The sequence below is a fragment of the Stenella coeruleoalba genome (genome assembly GCF_951394435.1).
Source record: "Stenella coeruleoalba genome assembly, chromosome: 8".
In the NCBI taxonomy this organism is placed as follows: domain Eukaryota; kingdom Metazoa; phylum Chordata; class Mammalia; order Artiodactyla; family Delphinidae; genus Stenella; species Stenella coeruleoalba.
The window spans coordinates 102,764,774-102,789,758 of NC_137154.1; the positions used below are offsets into that span (position 1 = coordinate 102,764,774).

The 24,985-nt window shown below is 48.2% G+C and overlaps 1 protein-coding gene across 3 annotated transcripts in view; it reads right to left on the reverse strand.

Moving 5' to 3' along the window:
• Window positions 1–24,985, reverse strand: part of ETS1 (ETS proto-oncogene 1, transcription factor) — a 159,331-nt gene that overhangs the window by 22,209 nt on the left and 112,137 nt on the right. For all 3 annotated transcript variants that reach the window (XM_079929811.1, XM_079929812.1, XM_079929813.1), the window contains 4 exons: window positions 7,269–7,388; window positions 5,258–5,458; window positions 2,232–2,309; window positions 1,063–1,311 (listed from right to left, as the gene is read on the reverse strand). In XM_079929811.1, the coding sequence (XP_079785937.1) occupies window positions 1,063–1,311; window positions 2,232–2,309; window positions 5,258–5,458; window positions 7,269–7,388 (648 nt within the window). The remainder of the gene's footprint in view (window positions 1–1,062; window positions 1,312–2,231; window positions 2,310–5,257; window positions 5,459–7,268; window positions 7,389–24,985) is intronic.

Here is a 24,985-nt window from a genome sequence, read left to right on the forward strand (position 1 = left end):
CGTGAGGCCTTTGGGGCCTCACTGAGGAGAGGAGCAGGGTCATCACCGAGCAGAAATCACCACGAGGCGGCCAGGCCCGACTTCCGTGACCAAAGGCCTCGCAAGCATCGCTCGGAAGGGCTTTCTCCTGTCCTCTTCCTGTCTGTAATTCTCTCCCATTTACCCATCAGAATAGTCATCTTTTTCAACTTGTTGGAAATCAGCTATAGGTCTTCCTGGATGAACAAGTCCCTCTTTACGATGGACTGCGCTTTTGTCAGAAACAAAACAATCTGGACACGTCACTAGGTGAGCCGTGCCTCTGAATGTTTATGTCCTGATCTTAAAAACTGGGCGTACTTAACCTTTTTTGCTTTATAAAGTCAGCCAGCTCTATTTTGAACCATTTATTTCACTGTCAGTGAGTATTTTATCATTGCCATAACAGTCATGGCAACAAGAGCACCTTCTTCCGGAAGCCTCTGGCCGCCTCTTTCCCTGGTCCTCTACCTAAATACACCCTTTCACCACACTGCTGAAGACTGGTTCCAAATAAGCTGTTGGTTAACCATCTTCTATCTTCCCAAACCAAAGAAGGCACAGGAGGCTAGGAAGCCCAGGCTGAGAAGCAGAGGTCATTCAGATACCCAGCCAGGATGTGCAGTCTGACCGGGAATACCTGGAACACCAGGACGATGTGGGCTCTCCAGGAGGGTCTCTGAAATCATCTTTATGTGATCGTGTCCTCCTTAAGCAAAATCCTCTCCAAGAAAATAACGCATACCTTCGAAAAGAGCCACGAGCACCTGAAGTTATCACGTGGTGAAATGTTTTACCCACATAAGAAAGGCGATTGTTCTTCCTGCCAGATTTCAGTTCCACCATGGACCCAGAGCCTTTGGCATCATGAAGGACTTGGCTAAAATTCCATGATACAAAGTTCTTAATATCTAGACATTCTAAGACGGAAAGGCTAAAACTCAGGAATGCCCGGGGCTAAGAGCGAGGGGGAAAAAGTGGGACCTGGAGAGCTCACAAACTCAGGTAATTCTTAGAATTTTCTAGAGCAGAAATCCGACCTACCACGACTGGTCCTCCCCATGCACATGTTGTCTGGGGTCACCACTTCTTGTTTGATGGCAAAGTAGTCAGTCTGCAAGGTGTCCGTCTGCAGAGGGTCCCGGAGGATGACCGAGGGGTAGTCGTTCTCATACTTGAGGGAGAGGAGCTCCTCCGAGCTGATGGGATGGAGGGTCTGGTAGGACTCTGTAATGAAGCTGGGCTCGGAGAACTCCGATGGAGGGACACACTGGGCATGCTCGATACCGTAGCCTGGAAACACAGAGCATGGGCAATTGGAGAGAGGAGAGATGCGTACTGGAAACAGGCCGTTCCTCCCCATTGACAAGGGCCCCGCAATGTCAAACAAGGTGACTACCTTCGGGAATGCAAGAAAAATATTTTAAGTGAGAAGGGCCTGGGTTTTCAACCTTACGCCACTACTCAAGAGCCGTGGCCCTTGACGAGACACTTCCCTTTTCTGACTTGATTTTTTCATCTCGAAAATAGGAATGGTGGCAACCTTCCTCGGGGTGTTGCGATGCAGATCCAATGACAGCATACGTGGAAAAAGCCTACCCACATTTCTAGCACACAATAAGCTCGTTGTTGTTGTTGTTAGGATAAAAATCATAATCGTAAAAAGATAAAGTGAAAATAAACCTGCTTAAGACACCCTTTGAAAGCAAAGCCATCAGATAAGCACAGCCCGAGGCTAATTCTCTCCCTCCGGCCACCCAGGAGGCCTGGTGAGGGATAAGGTACTACAAGGAGGAGGCTTTACGTTCCTGAGGCTGCAGGGCATGCTCTGGAGGAAGGATTTCAGAGGAAGTGCTGCCGCATCTACCAGTAAAAAGGAAAGAACAAGGTCCAGGGCAAAATCCCTAACCCGAACCTCTGATGGCCACCGCGGGGCACATAAGAGTTTGGAGGCAAGTCATTGTCTCTCTGTGCGACCTTCATGCTGAAGACATGGGAAAGACCCCGGTGTAGGTGCGTGCAGGTGAATAAAATGTGCAGATAGGCTGAAGCCTTGTGCTTTGTGGGAAGAGCAAAACAACCAAGAGTCTACATTTAAGGAAATATTATTTTCTGTAGCATTACCAGGCGGGGGCCTGAGATGGCCTAGGACAGGGATCCTTTCCTAAGTTCCCATGACAGGAAGAGGGGGGAAGAGCAGGGGGTGAACTTACTAATGAAGTAATCCGAGGTATAGCGCGACTCTGGGTAGGGAGGGTTGACTCCATTCACTTGGTACGGCTTCACATCCTCTGCAACAGACAGGAGAGGCATGAAACAAAGAGGTCAGCGTGCAAGCAACGCTCAGCCGAAGAGGACCCTGGACAAAAGGACCACAGTGATCTCAGCCCCTCTTCGCAGAAATCTGCATGTCCACCGACTGAGCTGGTGTCGGGGTCTCCCCTGACGGGGGCCTTGTCTAGAGACGAGCTCACTGAAGGATGGCTACGTTTATGATTCCAGTAGCTGCAGAATGGGATTTAGTCTCTTGGAAAGCGCATCCTGTGAGTAACCTCTAAGGGGTGGGAAGGCATTCACCGCCTTTCTGATGCATGCGTGTGCCGCCAGCAGCCGAGGCTTGAAGGCATGTTGGGAGGTTACCAGCCACCAATACTCAACCCGATCAGGTCCAAAGCTTCTCAGAAATACAGGACAATCTCTACACAGGTAGATTTAGAGCCTCCATTTCTTCCAACAGATGTCTGGTTTTTTGCTGGTTTTTTTTTTTTTTTTTTGCGGTACGCGGGCCTCTCACCGTTGTGGCCCCTCCCGACACAGGTTCCGGACGCGCAGGCTCAGCGGCCGTGGCTCACGGGCCCAGCCGCTCCGCGGCATGTGGGATCTTCCCGGACCGGGGCACGAACCGGTGTCCCCTGCATCGGCAGGCGGACTCTCAACCACTGCGTCACCAGGGAAGCCCCAGATGTCTGGTTTTCGTTTTGTGTCTTTTCTGTGGCCCTCAAATGTCAAGTTCAGGCCCAGATAAGATGCTAGTAAGGTGACTCTACTTAGTGAAATATGACAGGGCTCATACAAGGAGAGAGAAGAGTCACATAACCACACTCCTGTCCAGGTGCCAACCTCCGTAGGAATGAGAATGGAACATAGATGAAGGCACCCAAGCAGAAGAAGGCTCTCTCCATGGGACTAAGGTGAGCCTGTGGATCGTCTAATGACCCTGGAATCTGCTGGTGGCCCCTGACTGTCGCATGGCACAGTATGATTACGTTTCACTGTAAGAATCAGACATAAAGACAGAGGGTTGGTTTGGGTTTCTCCTCAGGTATTTGATAGCTTGTTGGGAGCAGAGACTGCTGGGAAAACAAGTTTATGCCTGCACAGAAAAACAGTTCCCAGCTGAGATAAAATGATTAAACTCGGCTTCAGCAGCTTATCAGATTGAAACATCCCCTGTACCTTTGGCCTGCCACCCCACCCAGAAAAGCTATGTTTTTTCCGCGCTGGGTTGCCTTAGTTTAATCACAGAACAAAAGCTGTAGCCTCAATACAAACATCACGTTCAGTTGTTCAAGGACCTGAACAAGGACGATCCTCCTGCCTCTCTCCCTTGAAAATGTTGTGAGATGTTCTCAAACCCACTCCATTATTTCCCAATTCTCCTAAATTTGCTTGTATTGTTCCTTCGCAGGAAGGTAGGCCAGAAGCTACCCCACGAGTCCGCATCACTACACAAAGAACACAGGACAGGAAGTTCGAGTGAAAAGACCTAGGTTTAAGGAAACAAGTGATGTTGAGGAAACCACCTAACCTGTCCTCGTTTTACAGACAAGGACACCGAGAGAACATGCCCTTCCCATGTCCCAGGGTTGTTTTGAGAGTCCTATGAGAAAAACGCAGTTTCAAGCACTTTGGAAACAAGGAGGTGCTGTACAGATGAGTTATAACTGATTAGAGGCAGGTTTAGACACTCCAGGACAGCTGCTGCCCCAGGGTGAAGACTGGAGGGAAACGGTGAATTAGCAGCATATATTGGGGCGACACAGTCTGGTGTACCCCGCCCCCCACTGCTGTGTTTATAAGCCAATGCTTGCATCAGATCTGTTCTGAGCCTGCTGTCTCTTTTCCCTCTATGCACAGGTGCTCACGTCAACACGTGTGAGTGGTTTGTGTGCAGTTACACCGAGATCACGGTGTGGCTTCGGGGAAGGCTAGATTCACCTAGTTCTCGACTCTGCTTATATTTCTTTTTCAGCACAAGCTGAAGGGAAGGGGAAAAAAGAAAAAGATAACACTTCTGTGCCCAGAGGAGTCTAATTTGGGTCTCTCCTGGGCATTGCAGAGTGGAAAATATCCTTAAACAAAGGAAGGTATTATATGGAATAAAAGTGCTAAGCCCGAGTTCTGCTCCCTGCCCCCCCCTCCCCCCGTCACCGCGTCTGCGCCAGGGCTTGGAGCTGGTGACCACAGGGAAAGGGTGGGCCTGGGTCAGAGAGGGCAACAGGCTTCTAGGCTTACAGTCAGCTGGAGGGCACTGCTGACTGCTGGTAACTGCAATTTATTTTAAGAAGAAATTCAGAAAAATAAGCGCAAAAACACCCAAGTTTGCCGCCTGCTGCTGTTTCTATCCTCAGCCAGGACTGTGGTACATGAGTCACTTGGTCCAGAAAGGTTGGAAGAGGCTGGTAGGGGAGGCCATGTCATTACAAGGTTGCAACACGGCGTCCTGACATAACCCCAGTTTCTGCTCCAGATGGAAAAGGTGTACCTCGCGACTGCAATTCCAATCTAGTTAGTGGGCAGAGAAGCCTGCTTATTAAGAAGCTCTGAGGAACGAAGCTTGGATGTGGCCGTGGATCAAGACAGTGTGTCTTAAGAGTATCAGGAAAAAAAAAAAAAGAGAGAGAGAGAAAGAAAGAAAAACTCTCTTGTTGCTGGCTGTGGGCACTGCTTGTTCAAACAGTACATGAGTCTAAGATAAAGTCTGGGATCAGAACTCTGCATACCAATAAGCTTCAGGAGTAGAGACTAGCTAAAGATTAAAACTGGAACCTCCAGTACACAGAAGAAAAAGAAACTAACATTTATGGAACACCTGCTATTTACCAGGCACTGTCTACGCCGTGCTGTGATTGGATGCCCAGGTGATGGCATCGACGTTGCACCACTGGGCACGCTCCTGGACCTACTCTCAAAGCCACGCCCCCCCGGCTCCCACCTCACCCTGCCCCCATGCATTTACCTTTCTGCAGGATCTCCAGATGCTCCCACAAGATGTCCCCAACGAAGTCTGGAGCCAGCTCGAGAAAGCAGTCTTTCCCCAGCGCGCAGAGGGCTGCCCCATTCATACAGAACTTCTGGAAGTCCACACCCTTTAGGCTGAACTCATTGACGGCCCACATCACCCAGTCCCGAACATGGGTCTCTGTCCACTGCCGGGGGTCTGCGGGGAGAGATCAAATGACGTTCCAGCAGATCGAGCTCTTAACTCTTCCCCGAGCCTCAGAGACAACACGAAAGCATCTGACCTTCACTGAGGATGTCCTCGGATTCATAGAATTAGGAATGCCTGATAGGGCATCTTCCATAACCCTCCCCCCACCCCCACCCCCGCATCCAACAGCCCCATCTTCTCTATCTTGCCAGCTAGAAGATCACTGTCATCAGCTAGAAAGGAGCAGAGAATTCTCCATCCTTAGAATCTTCAGACCGAGATTCCAGGGATCTCCTCTTTCACTGCCTTATTTCCATCAGACTTTTTTGAAGCCTGGGACAAGGGAACAAATGACTTCTTTAACAGCAATAATAACAAAGTCAAGTGTGCTCTGGACGTTGCACTCACCTCTCCCTGCTCTTAACTCTTATAATTTACTTGAGACCATTATGCTTAATTATTTTTATCTTAGTTAATCATGGCTAGCCCAGTTGTCCCTGGGTATCCAAAGAGGACTGGTTTCAGAACGCCCTCGGATACCAAAATCTGTGGATGCTTATCTCCCTTATATAAGAGGGCAGGTTAGGGTACAGTCAGCCCTCTGTATCCGCGGGTTCCTGCATCTGCAGGTTCAACCAACAGAATCCGACCTGTGGTTGGTTGAATCTGCCAACAAGGAACCCTCGGAGGGCTGACTGTAATCGTCACAGCAATTAGTAACAGTAAGCCATTCGAATGATACTTGGTAATAACGACATCATTAGGTACCTGTATTATACCAGATACCCTTCAAAATATATACACATCACAGGCCCTGCGTTGAGTAGAAGTGTAGGACAGACGACATATAATCTTCACGCATGACCCCTGTTTTAACATGACTACACCAGCTAATGACACTTAAAGAGCTCAGCTGATGGCAGGCTGTGATGCCTACAGCATGCCTGCTCTCAAGGTCACCCCCTTCGATCTAGACGATGACTTTATGAGATGTTGGAAAACCCAGGGGTCAGAATTCACTGTATTCTGCCTTGTGATGGGGCATTGCTGTCAGCTGAGGTTTGTGGGAAAGTAGAATACGTGGAAAGGTGGACAGACACACTCACAGAATCTACCGAAGGCTTTCGTCTGGCAGGGTGGAAGCCTCTTATGCAGCAGTAGCACTGGCCTGGTCTAAAGACAGCTTTTGTTTCTCTGACTCAATAGAAAAGTGTTCTTTCTGCTCTCAACTGTTCAGGAAATGCTGCTTGGTCAAGGCTTAAGTCTTCCCCCATCAGTTTTCCTTTCTGACAACGCAGGTCACTTCCCCTTACATTCCTGAATAAACCCTTTTGGATGAGAACACCCAAAGGTAAACACATTTCACCAAAGGACACGGAAAAGAAAAGAGTAAATTCCCAGAAATGCAGGTCATCGAGTTCATCCAATGGCGGCCCAGAATGACTCCAAGGCCATGGCTTCCAAACTTGTCTGTACCGTGGAGGCACTTGAGAAGCTTCAGAATTACCGATGCGACCAGCAATTGTGACTTAATTGGTCTGGGACCTGACCTGGACTGTGGAATTTTTTGACGATCCCCCGTCTAATGTGCAAACAAGTTTGGGCACCACTGCCCTAAAACCAAGATGGCAGGGGCAAGCCTGGGAGACGAAGGAGCATCAGTATGCGTCTATGCTTGTTCCAACAGAGGTCTGCGACGATCTGTGGCTGCTGACTGAAGCACGCTGAGTAATAATGTCTATCTCACTCAACAGGTGAGAAAACTACCCATACCTCAAAGTCTGATCCCATCCTCTCTCCTTCCAACTACAAAACCTACCTTTTGGAATTCCCAGCCGTTGCTGCTCTTTAGAGAAACCACTGAAAGTAGCTTTCAAGGCTTGAGACATCATTTCTTTGCTGCTTGGAGTTAAGAGTGGAACATCTGCACATTCCATATCTGTAAGGAAAAAATAGCACATGAATACTAACAAAAACGAAGTAGGTGATGGATGGTAGCTAGACGGGTGGTGGTGATCGCTGTGCGATAGACAGAAATATCAAATCATTATGTTGTATACCTGAAACTAACATAAGGTTACATGTCAGTTATACCTCAATTTTAAAGATAAAACTAACTAGGTAATTAACCACCCATAAAATATCATGGAGCATGAATGGTCTGAAGAAGACAAGCTGAGAAATAACTGTAGTAGCATCCTCACCAGGGCAGGTAAAATTTGGGGGGCTTTCCACAATGTGGTAGGGCCCATAAAAAACACCCAAAAAAACAAAAAACCTGACTCTTGCCTCATACGCCCTGCCTCTCTGACAAAATACGTTTATTCTTTCTGTATAGCTCTGCTAATTCCCCCACAGCCCCTACCCATCCTTCACACTCACTGAGAATATTAATGTTTCTACGCACTTGCTGTTACCTATGAAAAGGAAGTAACAACATCCGTTCAATAAATAATTATTTAGCATTTGTTACATGCAAGGGATTAGCGAAAGAACAGTGAACAAGACAGTAATGATCCCTAGCCTGATGGAGCTGGATATCAGATTCTGGCAGGGAAATCAGTCATCAAAAAAACTATTTACACAATTAAACGTTCAAACACAATGTCAGTAAGGGCTTCATAGGAGGAGTAGAAGATGCAGTGTTAACACGTAACAGGGAGTCCTGCAGGTCTGGAGGAATCAGAGAAGGCCTCCTTTAGAAGTGAGATGTTTGACCTGAGACCTGAAGGATACACAGGAGTTTTTTAAAAACTACTCCAGACCAGTGGTTCTCAAAGTGTGGTCCCCAGACCAGCCGTATCAGCATCACTTGGGAGAACTCAGCCCCACCCAGGCCTCCTGAATCAGAACCTCTGAGCGGGCGGAGCCCGGAAATCCGTTTGTAACACAGAATCCAGGTAATCCCGATGAGCACTAAAATTAGAGGGCTGCGATCCGAGATGAGAGAATAGCACAAATGAAGGTCCTGAGATGGGGGAAGAGGGGAACCTTGGCCTGTTTTAGTATCAGAAAGATCAATGCAACTGGAGCAGAGCGATCAAGGGGACAGCAGCTTTAGAGGAGGCTGAAAACGTAAGTAAGGAGTGTGTTAAGGAATTTATAATTGTATCCTGAGCAAAACAGGCATTGAGAGTTTTATGCAGAGGAATGACATGACTACATTTTGTTTGAAGAATATCATCTTACGGTAAGTCTATTTTTATTTTATTTATTTATTTATTTTTGGCTGCATTGGGTCTTCGTTGCTGCGCGCGGGCTCTCTCTAGTTGCGGCGAGCGGGGTCTACTCTTGGTTGCGGTGCACGGGCTTCTCATTGCGCTGGCTTCTCTTGTTGCGGAGCACGGGCTCTAGGCACATGGGCTCAGTAGTTGTGGCTCATGGGCTCTAGAGAGCAGGCTCAGTAGTTGTGGCGCATGGGCTTAGTTGCTCCACGGCATGTGGGATCTTCCCGGACCAGGGATTGAACCCATGTCCCGTGCATTGGCAGGCGGATTCTTAACCACTGCGCCACCTGGGAAGCCCCAGGTAATTCTATTTGTAAATTTTCAAGGAACTGCCATCCTGTCTTCTCACAGTGGCTGCATGATTTTACAGCCCCCCACAGTGCACAAGGGTTCCACCTCCTTGCCAACACTTATCTTCTGCATTTTTTACAGTAGCCATGCTAATAGATGTGAAGTGGTATCACATGGTAGTTTTGACCTGCATTTCCCTAATTATTAGGGATGTTGAGCATCTTTCCATGGGCTTATTGGTCATTTGTGTATCTTCTTTGGAGAAATGTCTATTCAAGCATTTCGATCATTTCTAATACAGTGATTTGTCTTTTTGTGTTGAGTTTTAGGAGTTCTCTATATACCCAGAAGAGCTGATAGCAGGGTCTTGAAGAGATATTTGTACACTCATGTTAATAGCAGCGTTATTCACAGTAGCTAAAATGTGGAGGCAACCAAGCGTCCATCAACAGATGAGTTGGATAAGCAAAAGGTAGTATAAACACACACAGTCCGCTATCATTCCGCCTTACAAAGGAAGGGAATTCTGACATATACTGCAACGTGGATGAGCCTTCACATCATGGTAAAGGAAATAAGCCAGTCTTGAAAAGACAAACTATATAAGGGACTTAGAATTGTCAAATTCATAGAGACAGCAAGTAGAATGGTAGCTTCCAGGGCCTGGAGGGAGGAAGGAATAGGGGGTTGTGTCCTGGGGACAGAGTTTCAGTTTTACAGGATGAAAAGAGTTCTGGAGGTGGATGGTGGCAAAGGTTGTGCAACATTATGGGTGTATTTAATCCCACTAAACTGTAACTTAAAAATAGTTATGTTGGTAAATTTTAGGTTATGTTCACTTTACCACAATTTTTAAAAATGGGTTAAAAAAAAAAAAGATCGCCTTAGCTGCCGGTAAAGAATGGCTTAGGAGGTTAACTCCAAATGGATGCAAGAAGACTTGTTAAAAAGCTCTTGTATCAGTTGTGGTGAGGGATGATGGTGGCTTTAGCTAGGAAGATGGCTCTGCAGAAAATGTAAGTGGTCAGATGTGACATGCATATAGGAGGTAACACCTATAAAACTTGATTTATGTAGGTGGTGAAGAAGAATGAGGAATCAACATCTGCAGATCCACAAATGCGTCCTCCTTTGCTATTGCCACATGCATCTTTATCTCTGCTGTGTCCCTCTTGTACTTGCAGACCATGTTCAAAGCCAAGATACATAGATATGGTTCAAGTTAAAAATCCTCCAAATTCACCTCAGGCACAATTTCCAACAAAAAGCAAACAAGCGAAGAAATGACTTGAGAATTCCTACTAGCTGTCCTGTGACCTTTAGACAGCAATGCACTTTACTGCAGTAATTTCCAGAAGCCCGCTTGCTCACCCTGAATCTTCAGTGTATCATATGAAACTGACAGAAAATGGCGGGGCCACTAGAGAAGTCCCTCCACCAGCCATCTTTAACCCTGGCTAGTTAAAAAGTTCCCTGGATGTAAGTAACGTGTTACTGGCTGGATAAAATGGAAACATAGGAGGGAAAAAAAATGATAATTGGTGACCTCTGAAAAAAGAAACAAATATATTGCCTCTGAATATCAAAATGAATGGAAATTACGTGGCAAGAAAGAAGGGCAGGCAGCTCTTTCCCTCAGTTTGCTTTGAGCGGTGCTATCAGGAAACTGCCCAGAGTCTGCCCTGTGCCCTCGAAGAACAGAAGGGTTCACTGCTGTGGCTCTCCCAGGCCCTGCACTGAGGGGGATCTGAAGTTATAGGGAGTGGAGAGTTTGGGTTGCCCTGGGACATGCCCAAAAAAACCTAGTGGAAAAATCAACACACTTCCAGGAAGGTTGACAAAATGCTGGAAAATCCCAGATTGTTAGGGGGGAAAAGTAGGGGGATGGGATAAAACGTTGATTACATAACATCCAGCCCTTTGAACAATGGAATAATCATCACATGAGTCACTAAGAAAGACATCAGTGCTCCCCCTTCGTCCCCACTCTCCTCGCCCAAGAACAGCTAAGGGACAGGTCCAGGAGATCTTCCCTTAGAGTGGAAGTCAGTTCGACTTTAGAGAAAAGGGCTCTCTATTTAACCAAGAGTATCGCTTCTGAAAGAAGGAACAAATGCAGCAACCCCAGCTCCCAACACAGGAGTCAATCAACAAACGCTGGATGAATTCAAAGTCTTCCATATTTGAATCAACTTTCCTTCCCTTCGCTCCCATCCAACACCAATTCATGAACTTGAACTGTGTGGGTTTTGTTGTGTGTGTTTGTTCCCTCCACTGGATCTATGACTCGATGAAAAGGACTCTACTGATGGCAGAAGTGGGCCAGGAAAATGCATGTGGAAAATGTGGGCCGGGCCAAATGGACCAGCAGTGGTTCTGCTGCAAACTGGAACTGAAGGATGAGGCTAGGAGGCCCCAGACATCTTCTGAACAGGAAAGCCTGGACAGTTGGATGCCAGGGTGATGTGAAGGCTGAGGATGACAGCAGAGAGCCCGGAGTCTGCTTCCTATCACAGCAGTGCCCCAGCAGTCCGGCCAGGACAGGGCCTCTGGGCTGACAACTCCCCATGCAGGTTTCCACTTCCTGTCAGGGAGCCGGCACTTCCAGGTTCTGGCTTGTTCTCTCCAAGGGAAGCAGCTGGAATTAACCTGTGCCTGTCCACCTCAGTGCCATTCTCAAAAGCCTGGTCCACACGGTCCTGCATGGCACCCAAAGGCTGTGCCCCTGACTGGGGACTCAGAGCGCTGGGTCTCTGGAAGAGGTGCTCCCAGGCCCGCTGGGGAAAGCCAACACCACACACTTGGGACACCTGGACTTGATGAGCTCAGGAGAAGGCGTACCAGTGCCTTTGGACCCAAAGGATTCAGACAGGAAAGTCAGAGTTTTATCTATCTTCATGAAGTGTGGAACGGAAGGTTTAAAAAAAAAATCAAAACTCTTCTATAAGTGAATGAACAATCAGTCAGGATCGTCTTTTTTAGTAGCACAGGCACTGCATGTAGATGATGATGAATAACCACTTTCCAAAGTGGCATTAACATAAAACATTAAACTCTCATCATGAAGAATATGAATGCAAAGATGCCCTCTGTGTTGCTCATTCATGTTTGTGGCAGTTCTGTCAATTACACTGACCAATAAAAATAATGAAATCATTACACAGGTGGAGAAGCTGACATGGTTTGGCCCAAGCAGGCATCTCTGTTATTCTGACCACACCTTATCTCATTACCTATTAAAATACTTTTCTATTAGGTACCAAAAATATTTCTAATTTTGGCAACAGCATCTATAAATTAATCAATGCTCCACAGAAGTTAACTAATTGTATTTTATGGACAAGAACTAAAATTGCCTTTGTGCTAATAATTGTACTTGCAATATCTTGAATTGCAATAACACATTCGTTTCAAAATACTGGGCACCTGACCTGGAAATATACTCTGCTGATACGGTGGAGGCTCTAAGTACATTTATGAAACATAAACATATTACAAGTATATTCGATTTCTGACCCAGGGGTTATTCCTCAGGACCCTAAATCTGAGTTAATATTTATAGGAACCACCCAGATTTCTGAGAGGAGAGTTGTACAGAAGCTAGTGAGCAAATAACGGTCCCAAACTCTGCCCAGTCAAGACTGCACAGTATCAGAGTAGAAATTAGCAGATAGTTTTTCTTGACTCAGTAGGAACACAATGAATTGTGGCCTTTTCAATGCAGGGAAACATCTGCTTCTTTTTCACTGTGATCTAATCCTGAACAAAAGCTTATACAGCCCAAGGATGTTTTAAGTCAAATGTGGAACAAGGGTTTCAATTCACTCATAATGGAACTCAAAGTTAAGGACTGCTCGGCGCCCAAGAACCCATCAACGACATGTCACGTGACTTTTCATACCATTCTATTAAGTCGTTTGAAACCGAACGGCTCATATCAGCAATGTTACCTAGAGTCTAAGCCTGAAGTGGCGTTGGTTCCAGGAGAAGTTCAAGACCTATGGCCTTGCTGAACTGAGATGTTCCTCCTCTCACCATCCTCAAATAAATGGCAGGAAGACTGGAGCATCTGGGACCCGAGGGTGAGGCGATGGACTAGAGATCCAAGGTGCACATTCCAGTCTTGTGCAGCCATTGGATTGGCCAAAGCCTGGTGGGTTACCATGACGACACCGGCCACGGGTGGTGGGTATTGCCCCAGTCAATAGCAGCAGGAAAGAAACACCAGGAATGAATGATACGCCTTACATCTGAAAACCACTATGGTCCACCGAGACCCTTCCCATATACTGTTCCCCAATATCCTCACAACATAAAGCTTCCGGGGGGCCTGGGAAAGTATTACAGGACCCCCACTCCACAGATCAGAAAACCAAGACTGCAAGAGATCAAGAGCCTGCCTTAAACTCCACCTTTCAACTCTCACACGTCCAAGGTCCTTCCATTCAATGCCACTGCGGCTGCAAACAGGAATGGATCAGAAATCCAAGAACACTAACATTTCTACAGATGAGACACAGAAAACGGGACTTTTATTTCTCAGTTTGAAAATGAGATACACTTGAGTCAGTAAATTAAAAACTTAAACAAAACCATTTCTGGATCGAAGAAATCCAGGATTTCATATAGCTCGCCCCATAAAGACATAATTAAAAGCCATTGACAGAACCGACTGTAATCTTTTCCTTTCTTGGAACCAAGGGTCTTGAGGCTTCCTTCCTTCCATACAAAGTAACACACGGTAAATGACAAGCTGGCCTCCTTCCCTGTCTGTGTTCACCCCTGAGTCACCCTGATGCGCAATTGTGCACATAATATAAGGTTAATTAGTTACATAAAGTCTGGCTGAAATAGGTTTCTTAAAGTGAAAGGACCAAGGAGAAACCTTCTCATTCATACAGAGAAGAAGAAAAGGACACTTGTCCCAAATGGAAAGAGAAGATTCTGAAGACAGGGGGAAAAGACACAGCGGGACAACGCACTGGGCTTGCTGCCTTAGCTTGCTGGTCAAAACCCACGGGTTCTCAGTTCTGCCACTTATGTAATCACGCTGGGTACGCCACTCCGTCAGTGCATTGTTAAAAAGAGGTCTGTTGATAGGTAGTGTCTATATCCCTCATGGGGTTTTAAATTTTTCATTACGCCCATTTTTAAACACACACCAAGGTAGAGAGACTAGTATAATAAATCCCTATTCAAAATCCATCAACACTACCAGTTTTTATTTCGTCTCCTCCCCACCAACACAGAAGAACTGTAAGGCTAATCCCAGGCAACATGCCATTTCACCCACAAATATTTTATTGTCACGAGGATATTCTTGAGATAAAGGAGGATCATACTATGAAAGCTTACAAGAAACAGATAAGCTCGTGGAAAAAGAAAATAAGGGCTTCAGATTACTTTCCACGGTGCTTAAATCTAGGTCTACATTTCATTCATTGGTCCACTCGAACCACAGAACTTCTTTTAAAGCAACATTATCACGATCTGGAGAGTGATGAAGTTGGATCAGAGAGGGATGATTTCAAATCAGGGTAGCCAGCCGTTCCTTTGACCACCACGTCCTACAAGCAAAAGACTGCAGAGGTAGTTCCTCCTGACTGCTAAGGTCCTCAGGAACTTACAACTGTAACTACGAGTGGGCAGAAAGAGCTGAGGATTTTGGCCAGCACCCAAAGGGCAGATGTCAAACTGCCTAGAATAAGAGAGGAGGCACCTTTACCCCTTCAGATCAACAGAAATGGCAAAATGGCTGTGGTCAGTGACTGATTCTGAACAATCAACATTGTCCTTAGAAAGTCGTTACTGGTCCTTAAGAGAAGTTACCCAGTGAAGACACTAACATCTCAGAAGGCTGTGAAAAGGAATCTCATTCAACCTTTCTCTCATTCATGCAAGGATGCATTGGAACTAGGAAGGAAGGGTCCTCTTTGTCCTACACTCCTGACTCCAAATCCCGTTACAGGCGCTAGAAACTTGGCAAGGCAGGGCTTCCTGTTGAGGAAGTCAGTATACTCCACAAAGCTTCTGGCTGAGGCTAATGCAAAGAAGGGAAATGTGTCCCTCCTCGGCCCCTCGACCCCATTTTCGCAAACCTAATGAAGTGACAAAGTGATGAGAGACAAGCAGGACCCTTGGCTCCAGCAAGAGCTCAGCAAGAATAGCTCAGAGCCGTGGTTGGACCACCCAACCCAAGCAAGCAGTCCGTCGCTGCCCCAAATGATGGGACACCCTGACCCCAAAACAGAGTTTTCTTATCAGTCAGGGAAACACAACTGGGCTTTGGTCCTTCTCTTGATACCAATGCCCTTGAAGTCACCAGCGAATTAAAAAAAAAAAAAAAAAAAACTCTGAGGGATGGAGGACGAAGTTGCACAGAAAATCCCCAATTCACCCTCCAACGATCCGACCGACCAAAACTTCGAGCCAGTCTCCAGTTACTGCCTCGGGGAAACGAAGCGCGCTGCTGGGGTACAGCGTACCGACTCAGAGGTAGATGCCTCTTCTCAGAGGGAACTTGTCCCAGGACAAAAGAGATGGTCCTCGGAGAGGCAAAGCAGGCTGCAGACCGCCCAGGGAAGCCTGCCTCGGGCCAGCAGCTGGGCCTGGGAACCAAGGCTGCAGAGACAGCCGCGGACCCTGAACATCTGTAGGAAGTGACTTCAGTCCTCTCCCTTCTCCCCTCACCCACCCCTGTCCCATCCCCCGAAAGGAGTTTTAACACATTATTACCACTGAAGTCCTGAGGATTTGGTGACTCACCAGGCTCACACATGGTTCCAATGAGCCCTTGACCATTACATGGTAGGGGAGCAGGAAAAACAAATGAAAGCGGTTGTAATTCGGCAGCCAGGAGCTTAGACCTGCCAGACAAAAGGGACTGTGGGCGTGTTCCCCAATTCGTTCAGGCACCTGACATGCACAAGCTATTTTTAATCACTGGATTTATTTCTTTCCTCCCCAACCCCTCCTCCAACCTCCACCTCAGCAAATGTTTCCAAGTCAGAGCAAAACCCAAATCAATCCCAGGTGTTCAGGGAAACCCAGAGAGGCTCTTCCGTTCCAGGAGCTGCGCCAGAAAGCAGAACTGCCCCCTGGGTCCTGCAGCTACGTTTTCTTGCTCTTTTCCTTACTTAGAACAGTTCAGATCTCCCACCCCAAACATTGGGCACATGGCCTGAAAGAGGAAATATCTGAATGAATGGGCCCTGCTGGAATGGCTCCTAGTTCTGTGTTTTCTCCAGCAGCCCTGGCGAGTGAGGGTGTGTGGGAGAGTCCTCGGGGACCACTGAGAGCTCAGGAGCATCCTCCACTCGCTAGGATTCTCTACCTACCCGGCAGTGAGGATTCAATTAAATATGTGTGAAAATACCAAAGCCTAGTAGGTGTTCAATAAATTATTGGTGACTCGAACTGAACTGAAAAGTGTCTTGTAAAATAGAAAGACTAAAAAAAATATACGATTTGATTTCCCAAAGCTTAGAGAGACAGCAAGGAGAAGGAACCTGGCGATTTCCCCAGGGACGTACGACCAAGCAACTGAGAAAATGAATGTAAAAATCAGGTTCTGAGATATAAATGGAAATTGACATCCCCTGAATCTGGCTCTCTGTTTTAGCAGACAGACTGACTCCTCACCTATTCTGTATCCTCCAGTCCGCTACGGGGGAAATCTTTGTAGCAGTAATCATCTAGAATGTGTGTTTTGCCATGACAACACCTCACAGCTCCAGGATCCAGGGGACCTAAGATGCCTTTTGGTGTTAAAAACTTCCTAAGAGTGCCAGCTTAGAGTCTATATGGCACAAAACAAAACTGTAATTTTGTGCTCAAAACTCTTTTCTTCATGTTTGGTATTTACCAGAAGCCAAGCTGCATCTTACCCAAGCCATACATGTACCCGTAAATGAATGACATGCTCACGGTTTAAAAGAATGTTTTAGCTATTCAGATTAGGATTCCTGCATAGAAGGCCCGCCTCAATGGGGTACTTCAAAGAATAAAGTTCTTTAATGGTCATTCAAAGCCATTTACAGAACATATCACACGTTTCAAATCATTTTCTACATAGACAAGTTACACTTGACTCCACACCAGGCATTTTACAAGTCCTGGATGTCCCAGAACAGTGTCACTTCTTTTGTCACGGAAAACGCAGAGGCAAGGTCTCTATATTACTCTGGAAGAAAACATACATTGGGTCCTTTCAGCTTCAAGGTTCGCAGAGAGCCATGGTGCATCTCACTGGTTCCCCCCCATCCTTCGATTTCCGAGCCAGGGCAAACTCCTGCCCCGTCCTGCCTTCAATTAAGATACTCATGACAGGGCTTCCCTGGTGGTGCAGTGGTTGAGAGTCCGCCTGCCGATGCAGGGGACACGGGTTCGTGCCCCGGTCCGGGAGGATCCCACATGCCGCAGAGCGGCTGGGCTCGTGAGCCATGGCCGCTGAGCCCGTGCTCCGTGGCGGGAGGGGCCACAGCGGTGAGAGGCCCGTGTACCGGAAAAAAATAAATACATAAAATACTCATGACAGGGTCAGAAGGCTTTTGGCAACAACACGGCAAAGGACAACCCCACTCAAGAAGACTATGGAAAATATTTGACATCCTACATCTTGCTATCATCCCAGCTTCCGCGATTTCAGTTTACATATTGCTCTGATGCTTCACCCTCTGAGGCCCCGGAGATGCTGCTTCATCAGGCTGACCAACGCATTTCCATGTCACTTGATTCCCACCTGTGATTTTCAGTGCTGCTTTCTGAGTAGAAGTTTACATTTTAGAAAATTTCTTCTCCCCTATTCTACTATGAGCCTGAGGACAACCAAGGGTTTAGTATTCTCTCTGTCACATAGGTGAGGGTATGAAGGCTCACAAAGGGTACTTCAGTGATTGAACCAAGATAATCAGGCCAGTTGACTGATCTTACCAGCACTCAAACCCAGAGCACCGGGCACGAAAGCCGGGTATTTTCCACCCGTACCTGTTAACAGAGTTAAAAGCAGGGGAGGCAGAAATGGACACAAAAACATTTCCTTTCATGTTTCTCCGTCATTTTCATTACAGAGAAAGTAATGACAAAGGAAGCGCGTGCACCCCTGGGACTCTCCTGGCAGACGGCAGCTGCAACACCAGAGCTTGTGGCTCCCACCCAGGACCCTGAGTCAGAGCCCCCCCCACCGCGGGGCCCCCTCCGCACTTGGCCTGGGGGCAAGGCGGGCACGGAGGGGGCGTCTGAGCATTTCTAGGAAGACCGGGCTGGTCCAGGTGAAGGATGAGTTTTCTCGGTGGGCAAAGGAACAATCTGGGCAAACAGATGGAGTGGAGCCCCTTTATTTAGGCTGGAAGAGGTGGAGTTTTTCTGCACTTTTGAACTGTTTTCTCAAGGCCTGCCTCTCCCTCCCACGCAGGAAACAAACACAGAGACAGGCCTCTTCCAGTGAGGGCTCTAGTTGCTGAGGGCTGCCGGGGAGAGCAGAAGAGGGACTTAGGAGCAACGCAGGAGGAGTGGGGGCGAGCGGACAGGGAGCAGCTGGGAGAGGAGATGAGAGGCAGAGCGGGCAGTGAAGATGGGGGAGGGCGGATGGACAGCAGAGAAGGGAACACAGGGAAGGAAAGGGAAGAGCAGAGGAAGCCAATACTGGAAAAATTTAAACCAGAATAAAGGGACACATGGCAGAGTGGAAGTGGGCTGGGAAGGGCCAGCAACTTACTCCCAATTAATGATGTTCAGAAAGCAGCATTTTTCCATAAATTTTGAAAGGAAATTCTCTCTCGTCTTTCTTATTTATTTATACATTATATAAATATATTTTCAAACCAAAAAAATGGGCTGTTTTTTCCAATGGGAAAAAGCCTTGTTTGAGATGAAAGCCGGTCTTCAAAAACCCCTTGGAGGAAGCTGAAACCCCACATGTCTCGGTGCTACAGAAAGAAAAACAAAGTGGACATTCTTCCTGTGTTCTAAGGCTTTTTTATGCAGATGTGTTTTTCTTTTAATAAATAAATCTGGACAGAGAGGGCAAAAGCATACTCATAGACATTCACACAGTGCAACTGTCTGTTTTCAGCCCAGGGAAACCGCAGTGAAAAATAAGAATATCTATGTCCATTTTCCCAGTACAGAGACAAATGATCTCAAAATGCCAACCGTTTTCCAAATGCCAACCACAGGCACTGAAGCAATACGCTCTATGTGCATGATTCCCCCCCCCTCCCCCGCCAAGCTTCCCAGACCCACAAAGGTTTATCTGCAGAAGTAATGACAATCAGGGGTAGGGCAGGATCTGGGACAGGATGGCTACACTCCCCAGGAAGGCCTGGAGGGGTCCTTTAGTATAACTCCTCACTTAAGACGTTCAGCCACTCTCTACTTTTTGAGCCACTCAGTTTCACTTAAGCACTGCAATAATTATTTTAAAACAACTGCATACACTGAGTTAATGTCTCCCTTCTTATGAGTTCCAACCATTGGCTCCAGTGCTGTTGGCTGAAATCAAACAGTACAATTTTAATCTTTCTTCATCTCTCAGCTTTTCAATATTTTTACTCATCCCTTTGTCATCACTTCCATCCAGGTATTAAAATTCCTTGGTTCTGCAACCATTCACAATGGCCTGGTTTGGCCACGCCTCCACCCAGGGTCACCCCTGTATGTCCGTGTCCCTAAAGAGCATCATGAACATTCACAGGTGAACCAGACTTCTCAGGAGACAAAGGAGAACACGGAGATGACCAGCCTACTCCCGCATTTCTATTGGTGCAGACCAACCCCGATCTTTCTAACAGCCATACCGCAAAAGCCACTCCCTCGAAGTGCTGCACCGGACCTTCTCCATAGGTGCCGCGATTGAGCCAGCTCTGCACTTACTGACTGAGTCTCATTAACCTCATGCAGAGGCTGCGTTTATCCATACTGAACTTCACCTTGTTTGGATCCGTGTTTCCATGCGTAGAGATCTTTTTTGTATCATGAATCTGTCCTCACCCTATTAGCTTTGCACCGTTTGAAATTTTGAAGTATACTTTCTGCATCCCTCTCTAACCTGAGCCCCTGATAAAAACGTTGAAACGTCAACGACCAAGTCCTGTGACCCATAACATAACACCAGAGACGAGGCATCATTCCAATACTGACACGTTAATCAAGACCCTTTGGGTTTAGCTGCTCAACCAGTTACAAATCCTCCTGCCTTTACAGTCATTGGATCCACAGGTCCACATCTTGGCCACAAATCATGGAAAGACTTGGACAAAATCTTCAGTGGAGTCTGTTGATCTACCAGTTGGGGAGCTCCAGACAAGTGCAAAGGCGGCTGAGGGAGATGGGGGAGCCGGGACTCTGATCCCTGCATAATGAAAGAGGGAAAGAGGGAGGGGAGGGGGGAGGGGGAGGGGAGGGGAAAGGGGAGGGGGAGGGGAGGGGGAAGGGGGAGGGGAGGGGAGGGGAGGGGGAAGGGGAGGGGGAGGGGCAGGGGGAGGGGGAGGGGAGGGGAGGGGGAGGGGGCAGGGGAGGGGGAGGGGGAGGGGAGGGAGAGGGGAGGGGAGGGGAGGAGGGGAGGGGAGGGGAGGAGGGGAGGGGAGGGGAGGGGGAGGTGGGGGAGGGGGAGGTGGGGGAGGGAGAGGGAGAGAGAGAGAGCACAGAGCTTAAAGCTCTAGAGCCACAGCCACTTTGCTTCCAGAAACAATGGGCACTTAGAGAACAATGGCTGCAGACAAAGTCTTGGTCTATTTTTATCTGCCACTGTGAGTCCCAGACAGGAGGAACTGGATTTCTGCCCTGTACGCACAGCTCCAACTGGATCTGGGCTGGGAGGAAGATGAGGTCACCCAGAACACTGCCTGCTTAGAAATAGGCTCCTTTTTCACTCACAGAGTAGCTTCTTCTTAGCCTAAAGGATCTCTTTAGCCAAGTGAAGATCTCTTTAGCCTACTGCTAAAATACAGCCACCACGGAGAAGGGGTAGGTCCAGACTGTAACTGCTGCTCGGCCCAGCCCAGAGCAACGAAGGCAGGGGTGCACGGAAAGCCTGGCCACTAGACGGAGGTCAACTCTCTTGTTCCCGAGACAACAGCCCCGTCGGTCCCGTCGGGTCTGTTAATGACACATGGTTGGAGTCCCTCTCGGAGTGTTTCTTCATGGGAACGTACCCTCCTCATTTCTTTGGTGCATAAAGAGGCTGAGGGCTGATCTTCACATGTACGTGTGCCCCACATCTCAATAAAGGCCTCTGACTCCCCTTTAGTTCATCCTCTTTGGACAGTCTCTCTATTTTCTGGAAATGCCATCTTCTGCTCTGACATAACTTTGGAGTGACAATTTTAATCCTTCCCAGCTGTGTTACTTATAGTCTTAATCCTCCTAGAGGCTTACTAACAAGGACCAGCAATGGTTGCATAAGCCTGTGATAGACACCAAACCGAAAATGAGCAGAGCCTGGGCCTGGGCTGGGGAACAGGGACCCTGGAGCAGGCCCTGCAAGCAGCCCTCCTGCCGCAGGGCTTCACTGTGAGTTTCCACCGACGGCCCCGGCACTGACCGGCAACTGACAGAGTCAGTAACTGCACGCCCTGGATCCAGTCCAAGCTTACAGACTTCTGAATCCTAACTGCAAAGCTGGAATCTCCTAAAGGCAAGACATCCAGGGATTCATACAGACGCCCCCCTAAGGAAAACTTCAAGCTCCCCACGCATGCCTACGAGTTCCTGCCATCAACCTCCTTGCTCCTGGAAAACCAACACTAAGTAGGTAGAAAGGAACCTGAAAAAGATCCCTTTCATCCCTTCCATTGAAATAGCTTAGGGTGTTTCACTGAGAACATCCCAGGTAATGTCACCACAGCGGGAGGGAGCTGGAGACAAGCACTTAAATGTCGTATAATTTAAAAGCTTAAGCACACAGCAGGCAAGTGCTGCACACAGCTGGGACCGACGTAACCAGCGAGTGATTAGAAGTGACGCCCTGTGTTCCTTCCCACACTCTCTTCGCTGGCTTCAGGAGTGCAGGGATCCAGATGTTCAGGGGTCAGACCATCTGGAGGGTGGCCTGGTGAACCTGAGATACGAGGACATCTGAGACGCCACCTACAAGGCCACGACAAGCAAACACCCCTATACGCTGTTGTCCTAAGCAGATGGTGGAGACTGAAACCCAGTTGAAACATATGACCACCTAAAAGGCACCAAACTGTGAAGATCTGAGTGGGTACCTGGGCCATCCAACGTGGTCCGGGACCTCATTCAAACACTGCTTCCTTGACTTCTCCCCCACCCCCTGCTCCCAACAGGCCAAGTAAGCATCCCCTTCTTCTCCAAGGGCCCTGCTGACTCATCCCAGTGTCATTCAAGAGAACCACGTGGGAGCCACATGGCAGGAATATAGGGAGAAGGCAGAGGAACACACGTTCCCGCCCCGAAGAGACTGACATCAGAGAAGATGCAAAACTTCCCACCCATAGTATATTTGGCAAGCGCACGAGACAGTGCTTCTCTGCACCTCTCACAGTCTTCAAAGACGCCTGCTAAGTGCACCAAAATGCACACCAGCTACATGCACCAAAAACCGATGCCAGTGCCCTAACGTGGAGCATCTGGAATTTACGGCATCAGGCTTTACATGTTCAACAACTCGTGAAATAAAGGCCCCACTCAGCTCGGTCAATCCAAACGTACATCCCTGACGAGGGGTCAGAAATCCCGTTGCTTTAAGGGTTTTAGGGAATAATCTGAGGCCCAGCTCAAGGTTCCCGAGCTGCCAGGGAGGTACTTGGAAGCCTGAGAGACAGCTTCAAGGGATTATGGGTCCTCTCCCTAAACCATGAGGTTCCCTGCTCAACCTAGCATCTGAGGCTGCTTCCAGGTATTCCTGGTCCAGAACTTTGGCCCCTCTATCCCTTCAGCTTTGGCCTTCTCCACGGCCTTGGGTAGGAGGTAGCACCTGACGCGCACCCTGCTTGCGTGTTCACACTCTCCCCTGGCTCTGTGCCGCTGTCTTGCCCTCGCTGTGGTTATCTGATGCACGCAGCTTATCCTAGGCCAAAAAGGGAAAAGAGGAATTCACAGAATTTGCTATAAAGCTTTAACAAGTCCTTGGAGGGATGTTCCCCTTCCTGGCAACTCGACGTAATTACAAGATGAATGAGAGGAAGCCGCCGTAGAGATGAGGGTGGGTGAGCGCCCGCCCTGGTCAGGTGGCCCACAGGACTCCCGGTCCCGGAACACGCAGGATCAGAAGGGACTTGAGACATCACCTAGTTCAACCCCTTTCTCTTACGGATGGAGAAAACGAAGCTCAGCGAAGTGACATCACGTGGTTACTAATTAGAGACCTCTTGGCTCCATGCCAGTATTTTTTGTCCTCGGCACCACTGCTGTTTCCTTATCGTGGTGGATTGGGAGAGAGACATCTCCCTCCTGTCTTTGCTTGCTAGCAAGCCCTGGTCATCACTCGAGACAAACTCTACTGCTCCCCAGGTTCGTAAGAACAGAGGAACAAGCCATCCAAAGATCTAAAAAGCATGGGATATAACGGGCCCAGGATGGGATCCGCTGCTGCTCTAGCAGGTTATAAATTTTCAATCACGATGGCCAGGCTCTACGGTAGAAGAGCTTCCTGCCAGCAGGGATCCCAGCTGAATGCCAGGGATCATAAAGCAAGACTCTCCAACACCCAACTTCAACTGCACGAAACCACTCTGCGTAACAGGGCTAAAATTTGAGGGTGCTACTCCTATCGATCCAGAAAGAGTGAAGGCGGCAGTTAATTTCAGCGATCCAGTGACCTTCATCTAAAAAGCACGGAAAGAAGAGGAGAGCACCATCGTGTCATCCACAAGGTCTGTGACGCAACCATTCCAGTCCTGCTGGAAGGGTAAAGAAGACATGGTGATAGCAATGAGGGGATACAACCAACCCCACTGACAAAGGCAGAACATAAAATCAGGGGCACTGGCCTGTAAGTTGAACCTGATGCATCTAATTAACAAGGCCATAAGTCTAACTCAAAAAGGCCAGGTCCTGGAGCAATACAAGCAGCTCCTGTTCTAACTGCAAATGCATTCAGAGTGCAGACAGCTAAGGGTTGTGCTGTGGTCTCTTGTAGCCTCCACAGGTTTTTTTTTTTTTTCTCTCCTTTCAGAATGGGGCCCCAAACAACCAGCCCGGGGCATTCTGGCAGCCCTAAGGCGACCCCAGAGTCTCGCCCACACTGGCCCAGAGCAGACAGCATCGGAGGCCTCTCCCAGGGGCAAACCCAAGAGGCTGAGAAGCCACCAGGCAGACCCCATCTCCAGATCAATGGGTCTGATAGGCCAACGGGTGGAGCGCAGAGAAGAAATGATCAATGCAAAAGGAGAGGGAGCAGAAGCCACTGTCCATCCGCAGCCTCAGGTGGGAAAGGGAAAGACCGGGTGCGGATACACAGCCCTCATCCGCTGCTGCTAAGTGGCTCTGCCTCATCAAGAAGCCATTAGGAAACTTCAGCCACCACAGCCCGAAGCTCCGGGGCTGAACAGCCCTGCCGCTAGTGAAAGGGCTCATTATCTGTGCCCAGACAGACACTAGCTTCCTACACGGCAGAGCCAAAACAAGCGAGCCCCCAGCTTCCCGGGTCTGTGGGTCCGTGCTTGGGGCATCAGGGGAGAGCAGTGGGGGCTCTCACCAGGAGACACAGCTCCACGCCCCCCTGTGCCCTGCTGGACAGCCTGACCAGCACGCCTTCACGCAAAAAGAGCTACTGACTGCCATGGGCGGGGGGCTTCTTTCAGGGGTGGTAGAAATGTACCCAAGTCAGTTATTGGTGATGGTTGCACAACTCTGTGAATGTACGAAAACCCACTGAATTGTACTCTTTAACACGGTGAATTTTATGTTATGTGAATTGTATCTCAGTTTAAAAAACAATATATATATATATATTTTTTAAACGAGCTAATGAGCCACCTGCTATGAGCCAAGCAATGGGAACACCTCCCGGTGACTGGGAGACATGGACCCTTCCCAGAAGCACACAGACCAC